At 50.9% G+C, this 20,348-nt stretch overlaps 1 protein-coding gene across 5 annotated transcripts in view; it reads left to right on the top strand.

The window, feature by feature from the left end:
* Positions 1-20,348, top strand: part of PLXNA1 (plexin A1) — a 284,683-nt gene that overhangs the window by 176,740 nt on the left and 87,595 nt on the right. For all 5 annotated transcript variants that reach the window (XM_042849837.2, XM_005288414.5, XM_005288413.5 and 2 more), the window contains exon 10: positions 5,239-5,439. In XM_042849837.2, coding sequence (XP_042705771.2) covers positions 5,239-5,439 — 201 coding nt within the window. The remainder of the gene's footprint in view (positions 1-5,238; positions 5,440-20,348) is intronic.

Genomic DNA, 20,348 nt, shown 5'->3' with positions numbered 1-20,348 from the left:
GCTGGGAGAGAAGCAGTCCATAGAGGGAGAGGCAGAGAGAAGTGGGGAGGTGGGGTGGGGAGAGACATAGCCAGAGGTGGAGGTGACGGAAAGCAAAGAGAGACACACACCCAAACGTGGAGGGAAGGGAGACAGAAAACGATAGAGATGGGCGGGGGGATAGACAGATGGAGGGCGAGGAGAGAGTGTGAGAGCTGAGGGACAGGGAGAAGCAGCCAGATGGAAGGGAAGAGAGAGGGTCAGAATGGCCCAGAGATGGCAAGATACAGATGGAGAGGAGCGAGGCCCGGCGTAGGAGGCAGGGCGGGGGTGCAGCCAGGCAGCTGGAACAGGTTCTGCCTCGTAGCCAATTGCTGCACCCCCTGGCCCCCAGGCACTGCCCCTAGAGTTTGGGAGGTTCCAGCCAGGGTTGCCATCCACTCTCGTCTCAGTGGCTGGGACCCATCTGGACCGTGTGGGGGAATATCTGTGGGGTGCTGCAACTCCATGGAGCTGTTTGGGAAACAGGGGCGGGGGAGTTCTGTGGAAAATTATGAATTTTCATTGAAAAAGTGAAAATTTAACATTTTAGGGTTGGTTTGTTTTTAATTAAAGGTCTCCAGTTTTTGAGGGCAGCAGACATGGCCACCAAGTATTTCGGTTAGTTGAAAACCCTTGGAGAAAAATGGAAAATTTTCGACCAACCTAACTCTCCACGTGCCCTGCTCCTAGGTAGTGGAGTCTGGAAGGGGGAGCTGGAGGGGAATGCGGTGTAGGCCTTCGAGCTGGGTGGAGAGCTTTTTGGGCCGTATGGAGTCTTCCTGCCCAGCATGGCAGGAGTTAACTGACTGCACGGGAAGTTTCATCAGTCCTTTGAATTGATGCTTGAAAGTTGCTGAGGAAGGAGTTGTTAAAATCCCCTGGCCACCACACAAGGGGAGGGCTGGGTAGAGTCACAGCCAGTCCCCCCCGAGGAAACCTCATCACTTGCTTTGGCCTGGAGTGGCAGGGCCTGCGGCTCACTGGAAAGGGCTCCCAGCACCAGGTGTTTCCTGTTTTGGAGCAGGGTGAGATTTTTTGCTGGATGAGACAAATCTCCCGGCAGATGCAGAATATGTGACGTAGCTGGTGGATTCGGCTCCTTCAGCAAAATGGGAGAGAGAGAGAGAGTGTGTGTGTGTGTGAGAGCATTAACTGTGTGTGTGTGTGTGTGTGTGTGTGTGTAAGAGAGAGCGAGTGCACACATGTGCACGTAAGGAAGAATTAGTTCATGTTAGAGAGCGTGAGCATTATCTCTGTTTGTGTGCGCTGTGGGGCCCATTCTCTGTTGCACCCAGGCATGCCTGAGCAAGGTGGGGTAACAGAACAGCTAGCAGGGTAGGGAGCTATAGCAATCGGCTCTCACAGTTACTCAACAGAGGCTTCAGGGAGCACAAGCCAATTGTTTCAGGGTCAGTCAGAGAATTGCTGGTGGAGGTGGGAGAGGGTCTTCAGGAGGGCGCTAGGTCTAAGGGCAGTGGGCTTGTCGACCATCTCAGGGAGAGCAGAGCATTCCATGCCTAGGGAGAAGTTGCACTGGTGGCTGTTGCAGAAGCAGACATAGGCAGTCCCCGCTGACTTGGGGGAGATGGGAGCAGGGTGGGTGAGCAGTTACCCAGGGCCTTGAAGGCAAGGAAATGGAGGGGTTTCGGGTCTTGTTTAAGAGGAGAAACGAAGCCCCTGAGGGTGTGTGGATTCCCGGCCAGGGAGGCTGTGCCACCCACCTCCCTGAACTGCAGGAGGATTGTACAGAGCACTAAAACCCCGTCAGAAGCTCACATCACATCCTGAGCAAATGGCTGATGGGAGCCAGCACCAGCCAGGAGGTTGTGGGGTTTCAGACCTGGCTGCTGCTCTCTGAATCCTGATTCCATCCTGTGATCCAGTGCTGGCAGATTTCAGAGCGCTCCTGGGCGAATGTATGGAGCTGGGCATCCCCTGGAGGTTCCCGCCGGAGGGACAGGTATATCCAGAGTGGGGGCATTGCCAGGGCATCGGGATTATTGGCAGAGCCGAGATGTTATTGCAAGTCCCCGACCCAGGGCCAGGTGTCTGTCTCCTGGTGGCCTGGAGAGGATCTACAGCATTGTAAGTAAAATATGACGTGTCTGGGCTCTAAACCAGAGCCCTAAATGAGCCCCTCCACTGTCACCGGGGAGCGAGATCTAGAGCATGGATCTCTGCAAGTCAGTACTCCTGGATTCTATCATTGCACAAGTCACTTTCCTTCTCTACGCCTCATTTCCCCACCTGCAAAAGGGAGATGATCAGACCTGTTAGTGGCGACCAGGATCAGGCTGTGCAATCACCTCCCAAGAGAGGCGATAGGAGCCCCGTTGCTTGGGGCTCTGGAAAGCAGGTGGGACAGTGCCCTAGGAAGTATGCTGCAGGGCCCAAGCACTGGCCTCAGGGAGATGGAGCACATGGCAAGTTGGTCTGGTTCTTCTCAAATGGTGCTGGTTCTCTGCTGACCTGGGGGTGCAGGGGTTTGTGGTGGTTAAGGATGTCTGTAAAGTGTTTCTCGGTGCTCAGGTGAGATGTGCAGTGGCAGTGGTGCTGGGAATAGCTTTCCTCAGTGGAATGGCACCTCAGTCATTGCTATTCCTGCCTCTGGTTCCAGCCCCACTTATTGGAATTAGCATCACGGTGTCAGGTGAGAGCTGTGAAGGCTGCAGCTGGGGAATAGGCCGACCCGCCCTGCTCCCATCAGGGCGGCCAGGAGAAGCTGCTGCAGATCCCGGAACAAAGTGCAGTTTCTGTTCTTGGACCGGTATTCGTTTCAAAACATGTTATTCTCTCTCCCCTATTTAAAGCCAGTGCCGCTAAGAGTAGCTGTCCCCCGCCGGGCCCTGCAAGGCTGGCCTGGGGATTGCATCAGGCTATTGTTGCCGAAGCGAGGCCCTTCGGGAATACCGAGCTGTTGTTCTGCCCAGACCCGTTTATTTTTGCTCTCTGCCCGCTCTCCTGTGCTTTGCAGACAGGCCTGGGGGATCCCCAGAGAGCAGCCTGAGTGTTGAAACTGAATGCTGCGAAAAGTTCACTTTTGCATTAGTGCGACCCCAGACCGCTTCTCCCTGGAGCTGCTGCAGAAGACTGGCAAGATGAGGCTCTGGCTCAAGTGCTAGTTGCTGTTCCTCCGAGCTCCCAGTTTGCTCAGCTATAAGTTCAGCTTCCGGTGCAGCTGTGAGCCATCCATCGTGCATGACACCCTCCTTTCTGGGACTGGGTTGATCTGCTGAGTGGATGTTGCCACCAATCAGTGGAGCCGCCCACTAGTGTTGCCGATCTCCATGGGGTCTGCACGTGGCTGCTCTGCCAGGCAGAGCTGGTGGGCACTCTGCTAAGTCCCTCTTGGCTGGAAGTGGCTTTATGCAGATCCCACAACTGAATGCTCTGCTTCTCCTTTGCAAGGGCTGCGCTGGATTTCTAGGTCAGACCTGCTGGGAGAGCCGGAGTTGGCTCTGTTGTTTATTTGTAGGGCCTCATGGGCCAGCTGGGCTTTCTGCAGCTTAGGATTCATGGGGAATGTTCAAGGCAGGATTTTCCTTCTCCTGGAATATCAGGGCTCTGTTCTTGGCAAGCTACGGAGCTTCACTCGGGCTGTCACAGATGGGTTAGTGTCGGGCCCACAAGTTGTAGCATGCTCAACTCTCCATCCTCATGGGTTATGGTACTTATTTTAGACTTGATTCTTGCTTGGAGTTCAGCAAGATTGCCCATGGCTGAAATAGGGGGCCTGTAAGTCAGGAGGGAGGTGCAGTGGCAGAGCTGTGTGGGGCCCAAGACTGGAATAGCCAGGGGGGCTGTGGGTCAGGAGGGAGATGCACTGGCAAGGCGGTGAGGGTGGGGGTAACTTTGCCTGGCTGCCTGGATTGCTGTGTGCCTGGCTCCAGCCAGTGTTTAGTCTCAGTTTCCCTTCTCCGTTTTCTAAATAGACCGGCAGCCTTCAGTGAAGAGCAGCTTCTTTCCCGGAGCCTACATGCTGGCCTGGGGCTCACTTGTCCTTTGCTGGCTCTAGTTGCCCATGCCCAGCTGGAATGCTCCACGGGAAGCCCGGCATTAGCGGGTAGGGCGGGGGCTCAGTGCGAGCTGGTTTGTCGTCTGTTTCCCTCCAGGCTGCTAGCCTGAGTTGGCTGGGCCCAGCAGTGTCTGTGGGAGAGACAACACGTGGACCTGGCGCTGCCCTAGAGAGAGGGTTGCACAGGAGTGAGAACAGGTGCCCGGCAGACTCACAAGTGTGAGGAGGGTGGGATCTGTACAGTGTGTGACAGAGCTGAGTGGTGCATGGCAGTGACTGCGTGCTGGGTAACGTGGCCTGGTACCGCTGAGCAGTGCCCCCTCTGGCTGAGTGGGGGGTGTCCTTGATGGTCTCTAAAACCGGTCTCCTCTTTTTCTTGGTTGGACAGGTCGTGGACAGGCGCTGGGGGTGTGGGAGGAAAGCGGGTGAGGGGGAAGCCTGTCCCTCTTGCAAAATTTGCTGCAGAATCCGTCCCTTGCCACAGAAATGTGTTCCAGAAACCCAGCTTTCCTAACCCTCAGTGGTGGTTCAAAATCTTTCCAAATGTGAACTTAGGGAAACTGATGCAGTGATAGCTGAAACAGTAGCTCTGAGAAGGGTAACCCGAGAAAGTGCACCTCAGTGTGTTAACTCTGAAACCTAATGATGAAAACGAACATGTCAAAGCCTACTTCACTGCTGATCGTTTTACCAGAAACATGCAGCTAACAAGCTCATCCCACAACCCCAACCTGCCTCCCACAGTCTCCCTGCCGGCCCAACAGTCTGTAACACAGTTGGGCCTTATTTTTGCACAGCTGTATCCTACTGCTCATTAAAAATGGCAAATGTTGGGGCCGTGGGAAACGGATTCAACATTGGACAGAGTGACATGAGGACATTGACATTGTCCCATTTCTGTGTTAGCCCAAAGCTGCTGCCGAATTCCCAGCCTGCCGCAGTGGGCTGCAGTGGAAACCAGGGGGCCGTGCTGCAGAAGGTAGGTCCTGCATGCTGCCGAGTATGCAAAGCCTTGGTCAAAGCAGCCGTGAATTCCTGCACTCACAACCATCTCTCATGGTATTTTCCTGGCCCATCAGTATGGGTGTTTTCTCAGTAGAGTCTGGAGTATCTCGGTGCTGGCGGTGACCAGCATTCCCAGGTCGGGGGGTTACTATGCCTTGTCTCACTAGTTCATGGCCTGCTGTTTGTTCCTCCTGCAGGACTGCCCACAGATTCTGCCCTCCACCCAGATCTACATCCCTGTGGGCGTGGTGAAGCCCATCACTCTGACAGCCAAGAACCTGCCACAGCCACAGTCCGGCCAGCGCAACTACGAATGCATCTTCCACATCCCCGGCAGCGCCACCCGCGTCACAGCTCTGCGCTTCAACAGCACCAGCATCCAGTGCCAGAACACCTCGGTGAGTCCACGCTCCTGCCCTGCCGGGCCTGGGCTGCTCTTCCATCGCAGGGTGTGTGTGAACACCATTCCTGCCTGCAGAGTGTCTGTGACACCTCCCCTGGCACTTCTCCAGACAGAATGTGTTTCGCTTCCAGGTCGTTCCTCTCCGCCTGCCCCACAAACTCCACGGATTAAAGGTCACCCCAGCTGCCTTGCTTGTTCCCTGGCTGGTTTTTGTCTCTTTCATGCTTGATCGGCAGGTGGAAAATGTAGGTTCATGGTGCCCATGGGGCCTTGGGAGAGATTCTCCAGCTCCTCGCGCTCTGTCTCTCTCCCCCTCTCCCCCTCAGTCTCTGTCTTTTCCTTTCCCTGTCTCTTTCCCCTCCCAGCTGCAAGGAGAGATTGCTTGGTGGAATTGTTCCATGCAGAACCAACACCCCTCCCTCCTCTGCTGTGGAGCCAAACCGACCCCAGGGGGGACCCTCCCATGCTTTATGAGAATTTCCAAGGAAATTTGCTTATGAAAGCCAAAGAAAGTAGCCTGGGCTGGAGCCAGCTGGGCTGGAGTTGGAGACTCTGCTCCTGCTTCCCTCCTTCCCTGTTTGCACTTGATTTCCCCTTACGCGGAATGATCCCACTTTACAAGTGGAATTGAGTTAATTCCTTATTGCATGCAGCATTGCACTCACTCACACGCGCTCACACATGTCCAGTCACACTTTCCCAGCCTGTTTGGCTGCTGCCCATCAACCCTGGGCTTCCACACACAGCTCTGCCGATAGCTGTCAACCCTGACCTGCAGCCCCCGCTACTACTCCAGTCCTGAGCTCTTACACACACCTCTACCAACACCCCTCACTCCTGCCCTCCAGCCCCTCTGCTTTTCCATTCCTGAGCTCTCACACAGCGCTCTGCCAATGCCCCTCAATGCTGACCCTCTTCCCCTGCTATTCCAGCTCCTCTTCCCCAGCTCTGACGATGCATTTCAGGCCCATCCCCTATGCTTCTGCCAGTGCACCCTCTGTCTAGACCTCCAGCAGTCCCAATATTCCCCACAAACGCCTCTGCCGATGCACCCGCTCTTGGCTGGCCTGCTCTGCCCCTGGATGGGATGAGGAGGAGAGTGGCTTTCACAGCCAGGCCAAATTGTCCCTCCAGGAAGCTCTGTGTGCGGAGAGCGCTGATGCTGCGAACAGACAGATCTAAAGTATCAATCCTCCATTCACCTCTAAGGAATGCTACTGCTACGGTTCCGCTGCTGACCTGCTGGGCTCTGTACTGACCTTTCCTCATCTGCATGAAAGGGGCCCCTCCTCCCTCGCTTTCTCATTTAATCCTTTCAAAATTTGTTTTCCGTCACTCGCACCATGAAACTCGTTTGCAGCCCGATGTGAGCCGCGCTCCCTGCTCTCCCATCCTTCAGCTGCACAAGTGACATTTAGAAGTTATTGAAAAGCTGCTGTTTGCTTGAGACAGCCTTTCCTTCCTCCACTCCCCCTCGCAGGTCTCACTGGGGGGTGTTAGGCTGGGCCTGGAGAACGTCACAGTGTGTCTGTCTCTCTCTCCCTCTCTCTCTCGCTCGCTCGCTCTCTGTGCACTTGTGAGTTTGGGTTTGGGAAAGAGAGCTCGGCAAAGGGGATTCTTTGCCCATGATGTATGTAGTGTGTCTGGGGGAGAGGAGATGCTCTCCACCCAGATGGATCTGCTACTTAAACTATCAGCTATGTTCTGCCCCGGCTGGTTGGCAGCAGGACAGCTGCCCCCTTCCCTGGATGGGCCCGGGCTGGTGGGCAGCGGGGCAGCTATGCCTTTGCTGCTGACAGCCTGGGACCCGACCCAGCGGTATAAAATGTCTGAACCATTTCCTGGTAGAGAGGTGACTGGAGGCTGGTACCGAGGGGTCTGCAGGGAAACTCCTAGGAAGAAACTGTTCATGGGAGAAAACTCAGGCTAAGATCTACATTCTGTTGTCGTCTAACTTAACGGGAAAGGGGAGGGGACACTTACCCAGTGTACGTGTGCTGGGCTGAGGCTGGGCTTGGAGCAGAGCCTGCTCACAGCTGTAAAATGGCTTGAAGTCGCACACGGAGGTGTATGAGTTCAGGTGAGGGGCAGATGTGGGGTGGGAGGAAGCAGCATAGGGCAGCTGAACTTGTGAGATGCCACGGTCGTGTGTGTGTGAGAGCACTCCACACAGACGTGGCTGTGAATGCGAGCTACAAATGGGCTCTAGAGAGAGCCTTTTTCAGATTCTCAAAGGGTCACTGACTCCTTCACATCACCGTTTCCGTCCTGGGGAGCTCTCCCAAATTCCATCCTGTCCTCCACCTGTCTGCCACTGAGCCCTAAATGCTGCACACGCCTAGCAAGCCTTAAATCCCACCTCACAGACAGCTAGCGAGCCTTGACTCCTGCCCTCCATTCCCCATGGTGAGCCCTAAGTCCCGCGCCCGTCTCAGCCATTTCTCTCCTGGCAGCTTGGCAAGGTTCTGGGTCCAGGGAGGGCTGGGGAATGCTGTCCAGGTGAGGCTGAGATGCTTGAACTGTATCTGGGAGAAGAGAGGAAGCCAATGCAGAGCTGGAGCAACCTGGTCAGGCTCCACTTTGCCCTTCCCTCTGTGGGGCCGGTGCAGGGTTGTCCTCCACCGGGGCTTTGCCCTGTAGAGATAGTGAAGGCACATCAGGTCCCATCTTATCCATCCCCTTGACCTCATACTGGTGGGCTCAGTCTGTTTTCCAGGACTCCATGTTAGCCCAGTTTTAAATGTCTGAAGAAAAACTGAATGAAGAAGTCCATGCTCTCTTGCGTGTGTGTGTGTCTGTGTCAGTCAGTCAGTCAGAGAGAGATCAGACTGCTCCCCCAGCGAGGAACGCCCGGGCTGGACTCTCAGTCCTGCATCGTGGATAGCTCTGCTGCTCCGTCTCTATCAGAGTCTTGTAAGAGATTCTTTGGAGGTCAGCGGAACGGCCATTTTCCCAGCAGGAGGCCAATTACACAAAATACCTGCTCAGCCATCTGGGGGCTGTTACTGCAACACACAGGCTCCTGTACAAGGCCTAATCGCATCCCAACTGCCAGTGCTCGCAAGCCTTGAAATGGGTTGATTAGGAGGCTGGGGGATTCTGCAGCCTGGCAGCGCAAGTGCTTTGGAGGAGCCATTTGTCAGCTGCGGAGGAGGGAGGAATGGGGTTTCCTAGTCACTGCAGGACAGCGAGGCTGCACAGAGTCTGAGCCCAGCGCAGAGATACGTTACCAGTGTGCCAGCCACATTCATCGGCGGGTAGCCACCCAGCGCACCCGCGGGATGGCTCTTCGGGGAAAGACAGTGCAGATGCAGCTGGTGCATGGGGAAAGGTGAGATAGCTCCTGATCCTGCAATTGCTTATTCGCCGGCTTGGCTTTACTCATGCAAGTAGTCTTGTTAAGGTCAATAGGCTTACTCAGATGAGTAAAGCTACACACTTGCCTGAGTGTTGGTAGGATCAGGACTCACATCACAGAATCACAGAAGCCAGCATTTCCTTTGCTGATCTGCCCATTACCCAGCATCCTTGGGGTGTTTCCCAAGAGCTGCCAAGCACAGCTGGGTCCTTACCCTTGTGCTCCCCAGGAGGTCAGAGCAGCTTTGTGTTCGCACCCCGCCTCAGCACTCCAGTCCCTGCCAGAGGGTCTGGTGGGGTTTGCTCTCAACAGAGTGGGAAAGAAGGAAGCCAGGCAGAAAATGTGAGAGAAGCACAGAGGTGGTGGGCGTCGGTGATCTCCCAGCCTTAAGGTAGGTATTCATCCATGAGCATTTATTGAGGAGCCACCCTGTCGCCATCTCCTTCCCTCCCCAGTTTATTCTGCACCTCTGCTCTCAATCCCACCTCCCTGCCCCTAGCCTCCCTCCTGCCAGCTCACTCCAGCCCTCCAGTCATAGGCTCTCCCCTCCCGGGGAATTCACTCTTTTGACTTGTTCTTTCTCTCCTCCCCTGGAGACGCAGAATCAATTCGCTTGGGTCCAATCCGGTGAGGTGCTGAGTGGATCCTCGATCCTGCTGGCTTCAGTGGGAGTTAAGAGGGCTAAATCTTCTCTTAAACAGTCCCTGGTTTTGTAGCGTATGGGTTGGCTTAGCTCACTCTGAAGTGCTTTGGGATGCTGGGTACTGACGGGCACAATATAAAAATAAATGGCATGGTTGAATGGTAGCGGGAACACTGGCTTAATGGGTCTTGAAGGTTGTATCTGTTACACAGCCCGTGGGAGAAGCTTGTGTCTATAAAAATGCAAAGCCTGGGAGAGATGCTGCCGTGACTGGGGGCGAGTAGGTGGGGTTTTGGGGGATGGGGATGGGAATTACTGACACTCTGTGCTGATTTCTTTCCATTCCACTACTGCCTGCGAACAGGGACGATGGGAAATGCTAGGGGCAAAAGGTAACTTCTGTATTTTCAGAGCAGCTTTGTGCATTCCCTCAACGATGCATTAACTGCACTGCGCCTGGAGCTTTTATTTAAAGGAACATGAGGGCTCTTTAGTTTAGGCACCAACCAGCAGGTTTTGTTTGAAACACGAATGTATTTTAGAGTCATAGACTTTAAGGTCAGAAGGGACCAATATGATCATCTAGTGTGACCTCTTGCACAATGCAGGCCACAGAATCTCACCCACGCACTCCCGCAACAAACCCCTAACCGATGTCTGAGCCATTGAAGTCCTCAAATCATGGTTTAAAGACTTCAAGGTGCAGAGAATCCTCCAGCAAGTGACCCATGCCCCACGCTGCAGAGGAAGGCGAAAAGCCCCCAGGGCCTCTGCCAATCTGCCCTGGAGGAAAATTCCTTCCCAACCCCAAATATGGCGATCAGCTAAACTCTGAGTATGTGGGAAGACTCACCAGCCAGATACCCAGGAAAGAATTCTCTGTAGTAACTCAGATCCCACCCCATCTAACATCCCATCACAAGTCATAGGACATATTTACTGCGAATAGTCAAGGATCAATTAATTGCTAAAATTAAGCTATCTCATCATACCATCCCCTCCATAAACTTATCAAGATTAGTCTTGAAGCCAGATATATCTTTTGCCCCCACTGCTCCCCTTAGAAGGCTGTTCCAGAACTTACAATGCTTAACTCTAGAACCATCCACTCTTATGAATTATTTGTGTTACAGTGGGGCTATTGTGCTAGGTGCTGTACAGACACCTGGTAAGAGGTAGTCCCTGCTCCCAAAGACCTGAAAGGCGGAAAAGAGAAGAAACGATATGGGCACAGAGAGTGTGCAGGGACTTGCACAAGATCACACAGCAGCTTAGTGGCAGATGGGGGACAGAGAACCCAGGTTTCCTGTGTCCCAGTCCAATGCTTTATCCTTTGGACAGCACTGCATCTCCTGCTTGGAGTCCACATCTCCATAATTAAAAATTGTAAAGAGGTTGCCATTTGGCTAGTATGAAAACACAGGTTTGGCCTAGAAATGATCAGATGTGCCCTGATAGCAAAGCAAAATGTCTGTGTGCAGGGTGTAGAACATTGGTCAAGTTGTCCTTGAGTTACAAATCATAGAGATTTTGGGGCTAGTCAAGTATCAGGGGGTAGCCGTGTTAGTCTGTATCTACAAAAACAACAAGGAGTCTGGTGGCACTTTAAAGACTAACAGATTTATTTGGGCTTAAGCTTTCGTGGGTAAAAACCTCACTTCTTCGGATGCACTTTCACTTTATGCATCCGAAGAAGTGAGGTTTTTACCCACGGAAGTTTATGCCCAAATAAATCTGTTAGTCTTTAAGGTGCCACTAGACTCCTTGTTGTTTTGGGGGCTAGTCAGAATTCCTTTGTAAATCCAATTTCATTCCCCTTCTAACTCTGCACAAGAGAAATCTTTCTCAAATGACAGGACCTGTCTTTACTTTCAGGGTACACTCAGTGCCTGTTTTAACATTTGAAGGCAGTGAGCCAGCCCGTTCTTTAGAGTGGGTGCTTAAAATTCACACTTCTGTGTAATTTTACTCCTCTATCCTTTTTCGGTCCATCTGGCTTGATGATAACACTTCACACTTTCCATGCAGTTAAGTATAATTAATGATGACCTGCAGTAGGGGGTGGAGGAGGGATTGAGTTCTTACCCTGGGTTGTTTCTTTGTGATGGATAAGGAAGGCTGGAAACTTTTCCCGTGTTTTTGTTTGTTTGTTTTAAATTTGACTTGTTTACAATGTTAGAAAGTTATCTTGTCTAACCAGAAGACACTCTAGTAACTGGAGAACTAGTGAAATGCTGAAATCACCAGAGACAGAAAGTTGTGTAATTGAGCCCTCTGATTCAGGAAGGTCCTTAAACATAGACTTAATTCCCATGATTTTTGCGGAACCCAAACATGGGGTTAAGTGCTTTTCTGATTAGGTTTTCTGATTAGGGATGCTTTCTTGAAAGGTGCCAGGGAGGCTGAATGAGGAAGGCATTTTTAATTGAGAGACGCTTTGTCTTGTGTTTAATTTTAGTAACACTTTTCTAACTCCAATGACTAGTTAACATTTTGAAGAAAAGACATCTTTGTTAAAGATTCAACACTCCATCCAGTAAGTTATGAAACCTGACAATATGCATTCTCTGAGACATCTATTCCGTCCTCCAGTAAAACCAAGGGACACCAGACATGACATTCCTGATATTTGTATGGGTAAAAAGCAAGCAGAAAAGACCCTACAACCCTCCGCCCTTGAGCTTTCTTTATACATCATAAAGAAACAAAAACAGGGCACAAGCTCAATTAAAAAAAAAAAGTTCTTTGCATGTCAACTTTAAATATAGTACTTTGGTTAATTAAAATCCTTAAAGAGACAAACTTCAGCCTTATTATTAGGCATAGTGATGCATTGAAACTGAAATACGTATCCTTTGTGCAGTTTAAAACTCCTTAGCATGTAAAAGTGTGGAGGTGAACACTAGCCTCAATCTTGCAAACCTACCTGTGAGTAAAGTTACTTGTGCAGGCAAAGTATTCACAAGCTCGGTGCCATAGTGTGAAACGGAAGGTTGATAAATATTTGCATATCCTCACAGTTGATTCAGGAGTACTTGTGGCACCTTAGAGACTAACAAATTTATTTGAGCATAAGCTTTCGTGGGCTACAGCCCACTTCTTCGGATGCCCACAAAAGCTTATGCTCAAATAAATTTGTTAGTCTCTAAGGTGTCACAAGTACTCCTGTTCTTTTTGCGGATACAGACTAACACGGCTGCTACTCTGAAACAGTTGATACAGTCTCTTACATGTGTGTAGGTAAACCATCCTGTTCTCCCAAGCCCTTACCTCTGCCCCCTATTGCCCACCTGCCAGCCATATAACAGAGTCAGTGTCACTGGTCCAGCGGCTGCAAACAGTAAACAGCCGCACTGATGGAAAGCAGCATCGTTTTTCATAATCTGAGGCATTGCTAGTAACACAGGGAAAAGTTGTTTTTAATTATATGGGGCCAAATTTCTGGTGTAGCCGGTGTGGGTTAAAGGAGTTACACCAGGAATGGATTTGGCCCAAGTTTTTTCTCCTGAGAATGTTCCTTTCCGAGGTGAAATGTCAATCACTGAGGCCCTAGAAACGTTCTGTCCATTTACATTGTAAAATAAGAATAAACACCAGTTCTCCTTTCTGCTCAGACTTGGGTTTGTAGTCTGGGCACTTTGAGGGGAAATGTAGTGCTAAGCTATTTCCCTTTCCCTTTAACAAAAGCCACGCTTGGTGGTGAGCAGCTGTGTCAACTGTGGAAAGCCCTTTCGGGCCATTCTCGTTCAGTTCCCCCCTCACTCACAGCTGAAGAGTCACTCATCCTTCATGCATCTTATCTCTGGCTTCCAGCCGTCGGCTTTTTGAACTCCGTCCCTTACAGCGTGGTGTTCCTGGTGTGGAGAGGCATCCGCCAGCATAACTGCCTCTTTGGAAAACGAACGGAACGGCGAGTTCCCCCCTTTCCTTTTTATCCCGGTGGCAAAGTGGCCTGTGATTGGAGAACGCTCTTCCCATGTCCCAGCGCGGCGAGGGGAGCCAGGCTGATACTTACTGGGTTTGTTTGTTAGGAACTGGAACAGGTACAGAGAAGGGCTACTAGGATGATCCGAGGAATGGAAAACCTGTCTTATGAAAGGAGACTCAAAGAGCTTGGCTTATTTAGCCTAACCAAAAGAAAGCTGAGGGGAGATATGATTGTTCTCTATAAATATATCAGAGGAATAAATACTAGGGAGGGAGAGGAATTATTTAAGCTCAGTACCAATGTGGACACAAGAACAAATGGATATAAACTGGCCGTCAGGAAGTTTAGACTTGAAATTAGACGAAGGTTTCTAACCATCAGAGGAGTGAAGTTCTGGAACAGCCTTCCAAGGGGATTGGTGGGGGCAAAAGACATATCTGGCTTCAAGACTAAGCTTGATAAGCTTATGGAGGGGATGGTATGATGGGATAGCTTAGTTTTAGCAATTAATTGATCTTTGACTATTCACGGTAAATATGCCCTATGACTTGTGATGGGATGTTAGATGGAGTGGGATCTGAGTTACCACAGAGAATTCTTTCCTGGGTGTCTGGCTGGTGAGTCTTGCCCACATGCTCAGGGTTTAGCTGATTGCCATATTTGGGGTCGGAAAGGAATTTTCCTCCAGGGCAGATTGGCAGAGGCCCTGGGGGCTTTTCGCCTTCCTCTGCAGCGTCACGGGTCACTTGCTGGAGGATTCTCTTCACCTTCTAAGTCTTTTAAACCATGATTTGAGGACTTAAGTGGCTCAGACACAGGTTTGATACAGGAGTAGGTGGGTGAGGTTCTGTAGTGTGCGTTGTGCAGGAGGTCAGACTAGATGATCATAATGGTCCCTTCTGGCCTTAAAGTCTATGATTCTATGAATTCTTATACGGTTTCTCTGAAATTAAGAGGGATCCCGAATGTAAATACTTTTGGTGAGCTGATTGGTTTGTATTCTACCTATGCATGGCTCTAGCGCTCAAATTATTTGCAAATCCTAAGTAAGCCTCCCAACACTTGGGAGGTAGGCGGTATTGTCCCCGTGTACGGGTGGGTAAACTGAGGCACAGAGAGATTACGGGATTTGCCCAAGGCTGCAGAGCGAGCCATTAGCAGAACCAGAAATAGAGTCCTGACTCCAAACACTAGCAACACTTCCTCCTGTGTTGAACGAGATGCCGGGCTACTTACCGTGCCATGGTGCTCTAAGTACTGGGGGCTGGGTAGATGAGTGGGTGGGATCTCGCATCATTTCCATGGCTAATACTAAGCCAGATGTCAGAAGGCCTCAAGTGGATTTGAGCAAACATTTGGCTTGTGCTTTGATCAGACCTAATTCCGAAGGTCTACAGATTATTGTTGATAATATTCTGGGCCCTGTTCATGCTGAAGTCAGGTTTCTCGACCGGGTAAATCTGAGGGAAGGAACTTGAATAAGATGCGGGGAGAGGAGAATGGTAAATGAGAGAGAGGTGTTGTAAAATCAAAGCCCAAGCATTACTGCCAAGGCTCATGGTGTTTGTGACGGTATTTTACTGGGCCTGGAGTATATTTATAGGGGAACATAAATCATACATACATGCCCTGTGATGAGTGCTGCACACCTACAGTGTATGTATCTCTAATTAACCAGCCACGGAGAGTGAAATAGGATTGGATCCTACAACCCCAGAAATGTTGGAAAAAACGAGGCGCGCTCTCTGAGCAGCGCCTACATTTATCTTTCCTGCAGCAGTGTTTAAAGGGAAAAGGGAGTATCAGGAGAGTTTGATAGGATCCAATTAAATTCCAGCAGATAAAATAATGATGAATTGCAGTTGAGCCCCAGCGAGACACGACGTACATTACAGCCGTCCCCATAGTGCGGGGAAGAAGTTGAGGTCATCAACTACAGAAAAATAGGACACAGCTGCAACTGTCCCGTTCCTACAGAAATGCAATCAAGGGGAGCACACACATGAGAGTGAGGAGAGAACGTGTGAGAGTCTGTGTGCGTGTGTGTATGAGAGGGAACTCTGAGTGTATGTGCACTGAGCTTATGGAAGGTAGATATACCATGCCAATAAAATGTACAGTTCTGGGAGAAAAGCTGAGCGGCCCAGCTCCCTTCTTGCAAGTGCTGCTCTGAATAGGTCTTGCATCACATGCCTCTGAGGAGCCTGGACAGGCTCCTGCATTCTTGCTGGGGTGGGAGCGTGGTGGTTTTGGTTTGTATGAATGGGGGCAAATGGAATTTGGAGGAGCAGCTCGGAGCAGATGGCTAAAGAGATTCTTATGCATAGATTTCCTGTGTCCTGATGTTGGATGCTGGGAAACTGAATTCTATGGGGTTCCTCTTCGAAGGCCCCACTTTGCCAACAAATCTTTCTCCCCAAAGAGGACAGGTTCCAGCTCCCCTTGGGGCCCATCAACCCCAGTCCAAGATCAGCCAGAGGGACAGAGATTGGGCACATTGAGGCTGGGAGTTGGGGGGAAGAGTGGGTGTAATGACTTTGTCACTGCTGTCTGGGGCTGGATTCACACACTTGCGCTAGAGGTGAAAGGTCATATCCCTGTCCCAATACCGTGGACCGTACAGACCCACAGGTGCTTGTGACTGAGAGAAATGGGTTAGGATGGTACGAGATGCTATAGCTATCAGGATTGAGATGAAATTAACCAAAGGAAATTGTAGGCTGAGAATCAGGAAAGTCAGTGAGATAGGATTAGGATGAGTCTTGAGAGAGATGGTGGGAGCTCTCGCTTGAGTGATTTCTAGCTGGACTGGATACACTGCAGGGAGCAATCAGGTACAAAGTGAAGAGGAGTGGGCAGGCTGGGGCATCAGTGAATCCACCATTCCTAGCGAGGCTCCACTGGAGTTATCCCCGTGCTCTATCTTCCAGGGAGGCTGTTCTGTTCTGATACACCAAATGTGAGATCAAGGGATTGGGACCAGGGAACTCCTGACTCTGCTGCTGAGTCACTGTGTGACATTGGGCATGCCCCTTCCCCTCCTTTCTCATCTGTGAAATGGGGATAATGCTGACCTACCTCCCAGGTATCAAGTGCACTATACATGTGCTGAATACTATTATTCTGCCAGCCTGGCTGGAGCAGGGAAGAGTTTGTGTACGTGTCTGTCTGATATGTATCTCCTTAGTCCTGTGTCCCGTGATGATGCATGTGCTGAAAGTGGCATGATGCAAGAGAAATGCTCATGGGGTGGGGAGGTGGGGGTATAGTTTGCTACTCAGGCTGCAGTTCCTATTTTTGTCCCCAGGCAGCAAATTTCCCTTCTTTATGGCTCCTCCTGCAATGTGCCCGTGCTGCTTGTGTCCTCAAAGGACTGTCTGATTAAACGAGGGGTTCTTAAGCTTTTTCACAGGCAAAGCATAGCTTCATAGGAAGACTGCCTGCTAGGCACGTCCCCACCATTGCCCAAATCGTGCCGTCCTTCCTATTCCCCACCATCACAGAACAGCCGGTGGCAACTATAGCCGTTGATTAACTGGGCACTTCATCCTAGCAGAGTGTTTAATGGGTGTTTAATTTCTTTTAATGCAGTTTAATAGCTAAAAACCAGGAGGAGCCTGCACCATGTGACCAGCTGGCTCTCTGTGGCTGTGGTTTGGGAATCTTTGGGTTAAGTGAAGAACAGGAGTACTTGTGGCACCTTAGAGACTAACAAATTTATTAGAGCATAAGCTTTCGTGGACTACAGCCCACTTCTTCGGATGCTTATACATTGGGTTAAGTGACATGTAATAACTCACTGAACAATCTGACCTGCCCTTTGGCATCAGTTATTCACTCAGCCCAGCAGAGGGAGCACAGGTTAAAGGGGAACTGGAGGCAGCATGGCATAGTGGTCTGGGCATGGGCCTGGGACCCAGGAACACCACAGTCCCAGGCTTGGCACTGACACTGATCTGGGCCAAGTCACTTCCCCTGTCTGCACTTCAGTCACTCATCTGAAAAAGGCAGATGATAAGAATGCGCTTACCTGCCTCCCGGGGTGGGGCTAGGGGAGTTAACCAGTTACTTTGTGTAGTCTTTTAAAGTGCAGAGTCTTACCGCTATGGACATGTGAGTGTCCTTGTTATTTAATAACATCTTTACATTGAACTACAAACACTGTTTGGGATCCCAGAACATGCACAGAACCCATCTGTGTAGCCTTCGCAACCATTGGAAATCAGCCACCTCTTTCCTTAACTGTCAAGTCCCCAGGTCAGGAATCTGTTTCTCTTGTAACAGTCATGACCGGTAAATCGGAGTATGGAATGCAGCAGCTTCCTTGCTCTGCCGTAGGTGTTAGTGATGCCATCAACTGTTGTAGGAGAAAACAGCTCGGAGTCCTGATCTTCGACACTGGGGGATAAAAAGCCATTCAGCTTACCTTATGGGAGATGGCATCTGCCATCTGATTCAGATGTTGCATTAATTTAAAAAAAAGAAGTTTCCATTCACCTTTAACAGCAGTGAACCTCCTATCTGATAGCTCCAAACCCAGGGCCTGATTCTCCCCTGCCTATTACCTCATGTCCTTTACATATGCAATACCTGATCAAAATGGGCATGTTGTACATTCACTTTGCACAGGCCTAAGTGATGATGCAATGCAATGGAGAACAAGGCTCTGTTCTAGCTAGAGGATTTCTCTCGTGCCTGTCACTGTAGTATCGAAACATCTGTCACAACAGTATCTGTTCAGACCTGTTGGATTGTCCCTAGAGCTCTGCTGACATTGGCACTGACCCAGGTGCACAAACACGGAAGTGATTTATACACAAAGGCAAAGAGCTGCAATCAGTTGCAGCTCCATCCCTGAGAACATGCTTGGGGGTTGTTGTTTTTTGGCGGGGAGGGGAACCCTAGGATCATGGATACCAGAGCCATAACTGGCCTGCGAGCTCGCATCTAGCCCATTGCCCTGATTAAATTGTTAATGTAGGTCAACCCCAAAGAGGGCAGACCCTGGAAGGAATGAGAAGAGATTTTCCAGCTCCTAAGATGTGTAAGGGGGTAAAAAGAAGAAGCCGGGTGTAAGCAGGAGGGAGGTTTTGGCTGTGCTTGTGTAACACTAGCCTGTGGTGTCAGACTCCTGGCCTGGGAGAAGATTCACTGGCTGCTTTCCCCACCACTTCTCCTACACACCCACTTTCCCTGGCTTCCCCTGCTGGGTTTCAGGATACGTGTTGGGCTCCCTTCCTATATGTAACATTCAAGGAGACGCTCGCAGCGGTTCTGGAAAGACCAAAAGGCTGGCTTGGCCTCCCTCCGGTTGAGTCATGGAGAGACGGGCAACTGCCAAGTTGGCCCAAGAGAAGCTGAGCCCAAAGGAAAGAGCACTTGTTTTCCCAGGGGGCTCCCTGGAGTGGCTGAAAGAGATGAGCGCTCATGTAAGAACATCTTGGACAACAGGGTTTAATAATTCACAGCCCTCTGTCACCCTCCCTGCAACGGGAGCTGCTGGGCTCCCCAGCTAAGTGACCATTGAAACAACCAGCCGGGGCTGCCAGCTCTTATCTTGCCACTTGCAGGAATAGCTAAGGTCCATTTCTGAACAGAGCGGTGTGTTTCCCGTGCTGTGCACTGCTGGCTGCCCTGCTGGGGGTGGCCAGGCCTAATGCCATCAGTGGAACGTAGCAGGGGTGTTGTGGAATCAAGGAGAGGTGCCCTCACACCTGCTGTAGCACTTTGTTGTCAGAGTCTCTGGATTCTGGCCCGCTCAGCATTCGCTTGCTAAGTGAGCTTTGTGCTTCAGGAAGGGGCCTGAAGCCGTGTGCTCCGTGATCTCTGTGTTTGGGAGGCGGGACTATCTAGATGGAAGTGCAGGGAACTGGGAGTCAGTCTCTTGGCTTACATGGTCCCTGGCTTTGGGATTAGGAAGAAACACCCACTCCTGGACCCCAGATGAGGACCCTGGCAGTGGTGGCTTGTGGACCTCAGCAGGTGCTGTAGATTGCATTCCATGCAGTTTGCTGCATGTGTATTTAAGACAAGACCTTAACCCAGATGCTGTCTGCTCTGGGGGATGTTAATGATTCCACAGACCTTTTCACTGAGCGCTAGACTAAAAGGTTGAGGTGTGTGCCAGGGGCCGCCCCTTTCCATTCCAGAAAGGGCTGCATTTCAGCGATGCTGGCAGGGCACTATGGGATACTTCAAGTTGTACTGCGTGTCATGAGCCCTCTTCCTGTCCACACGCTGGGAGGGGAATCCAAGCCTCTGCCACTCTGGGTCCCTGGGGTGTTTCAAACTTCTGGAGCCTGAATGGAGTCCAGCCACTGCCCCAAACTTGGGGTCTCTAGACACCCTCTCAGGGTGCAGACCATCTATGTGGCAGCCCCCTCTGAATGTTGGAACCCTCTGTCCAGCCTCTCTGGGTGCAATGTTGACACTTCAGATTCCCCGTTTACTCAAACACACCCTGTCCCAGAACTCCACCCCAAAGGTGTGAAGCGTCTGGTTTCCAGTTTCAGCTCCAGGGGCACACTGCAGTTGTGAAGCAGCCACTACACATACACTTGTTCAGTCTAACTGCCTGACGCTCTTCTATCCTTAATCATGTAAAGCGCAGGAGAGTGCAGATCGTACAAAACAATGCACAGCTGAACCCGCAACAGCCCTCGCTTCCTATCTTACCTTTCCTTGTGAGCCGTTGAGGGACCATCTCGGAGCAGGCAGGCAGGATGTCCCATCCTCACGCAGCTCTTACATGGTGAATGGCCTCTCCCTTATGGACTGGAGAAAATGGCCCCCAAACAGACCAGCCTCTGCCTTTTTAAAACCTTTAGCCCCTCTGCATCAGGGCAGCTTCCCTACATGAGCAGAAATCCCTTCGGGTGACTTTATTGCCAAGGTGACCTCCCCACCTCCTAAACCAGGGACCAATCTTCTGTCTACTGTGAATAGATTTCAAAGGACTGGGTACTTAGCTAGCTT

This window comes from Chrysemys picta, chromosome 7, assembly GCF_011386835.1.
Source record: "Chrysemys picta bellii isolate R12L10 chromosome 7, ASM1138683v2, whole genome shotgun sequence".
In the NCBI taxonomy this organism is placed as follows: Eukaryota; Metazoa; Chordata; order Testudines; family Emydidae; genus Chrysemys; species Chrysemys picta.
The sequence above is the reverse complement of the archived record's forward strand: the minus strand, read 5'-3'. Positions and strand labels throughout refer to the sequence as shown.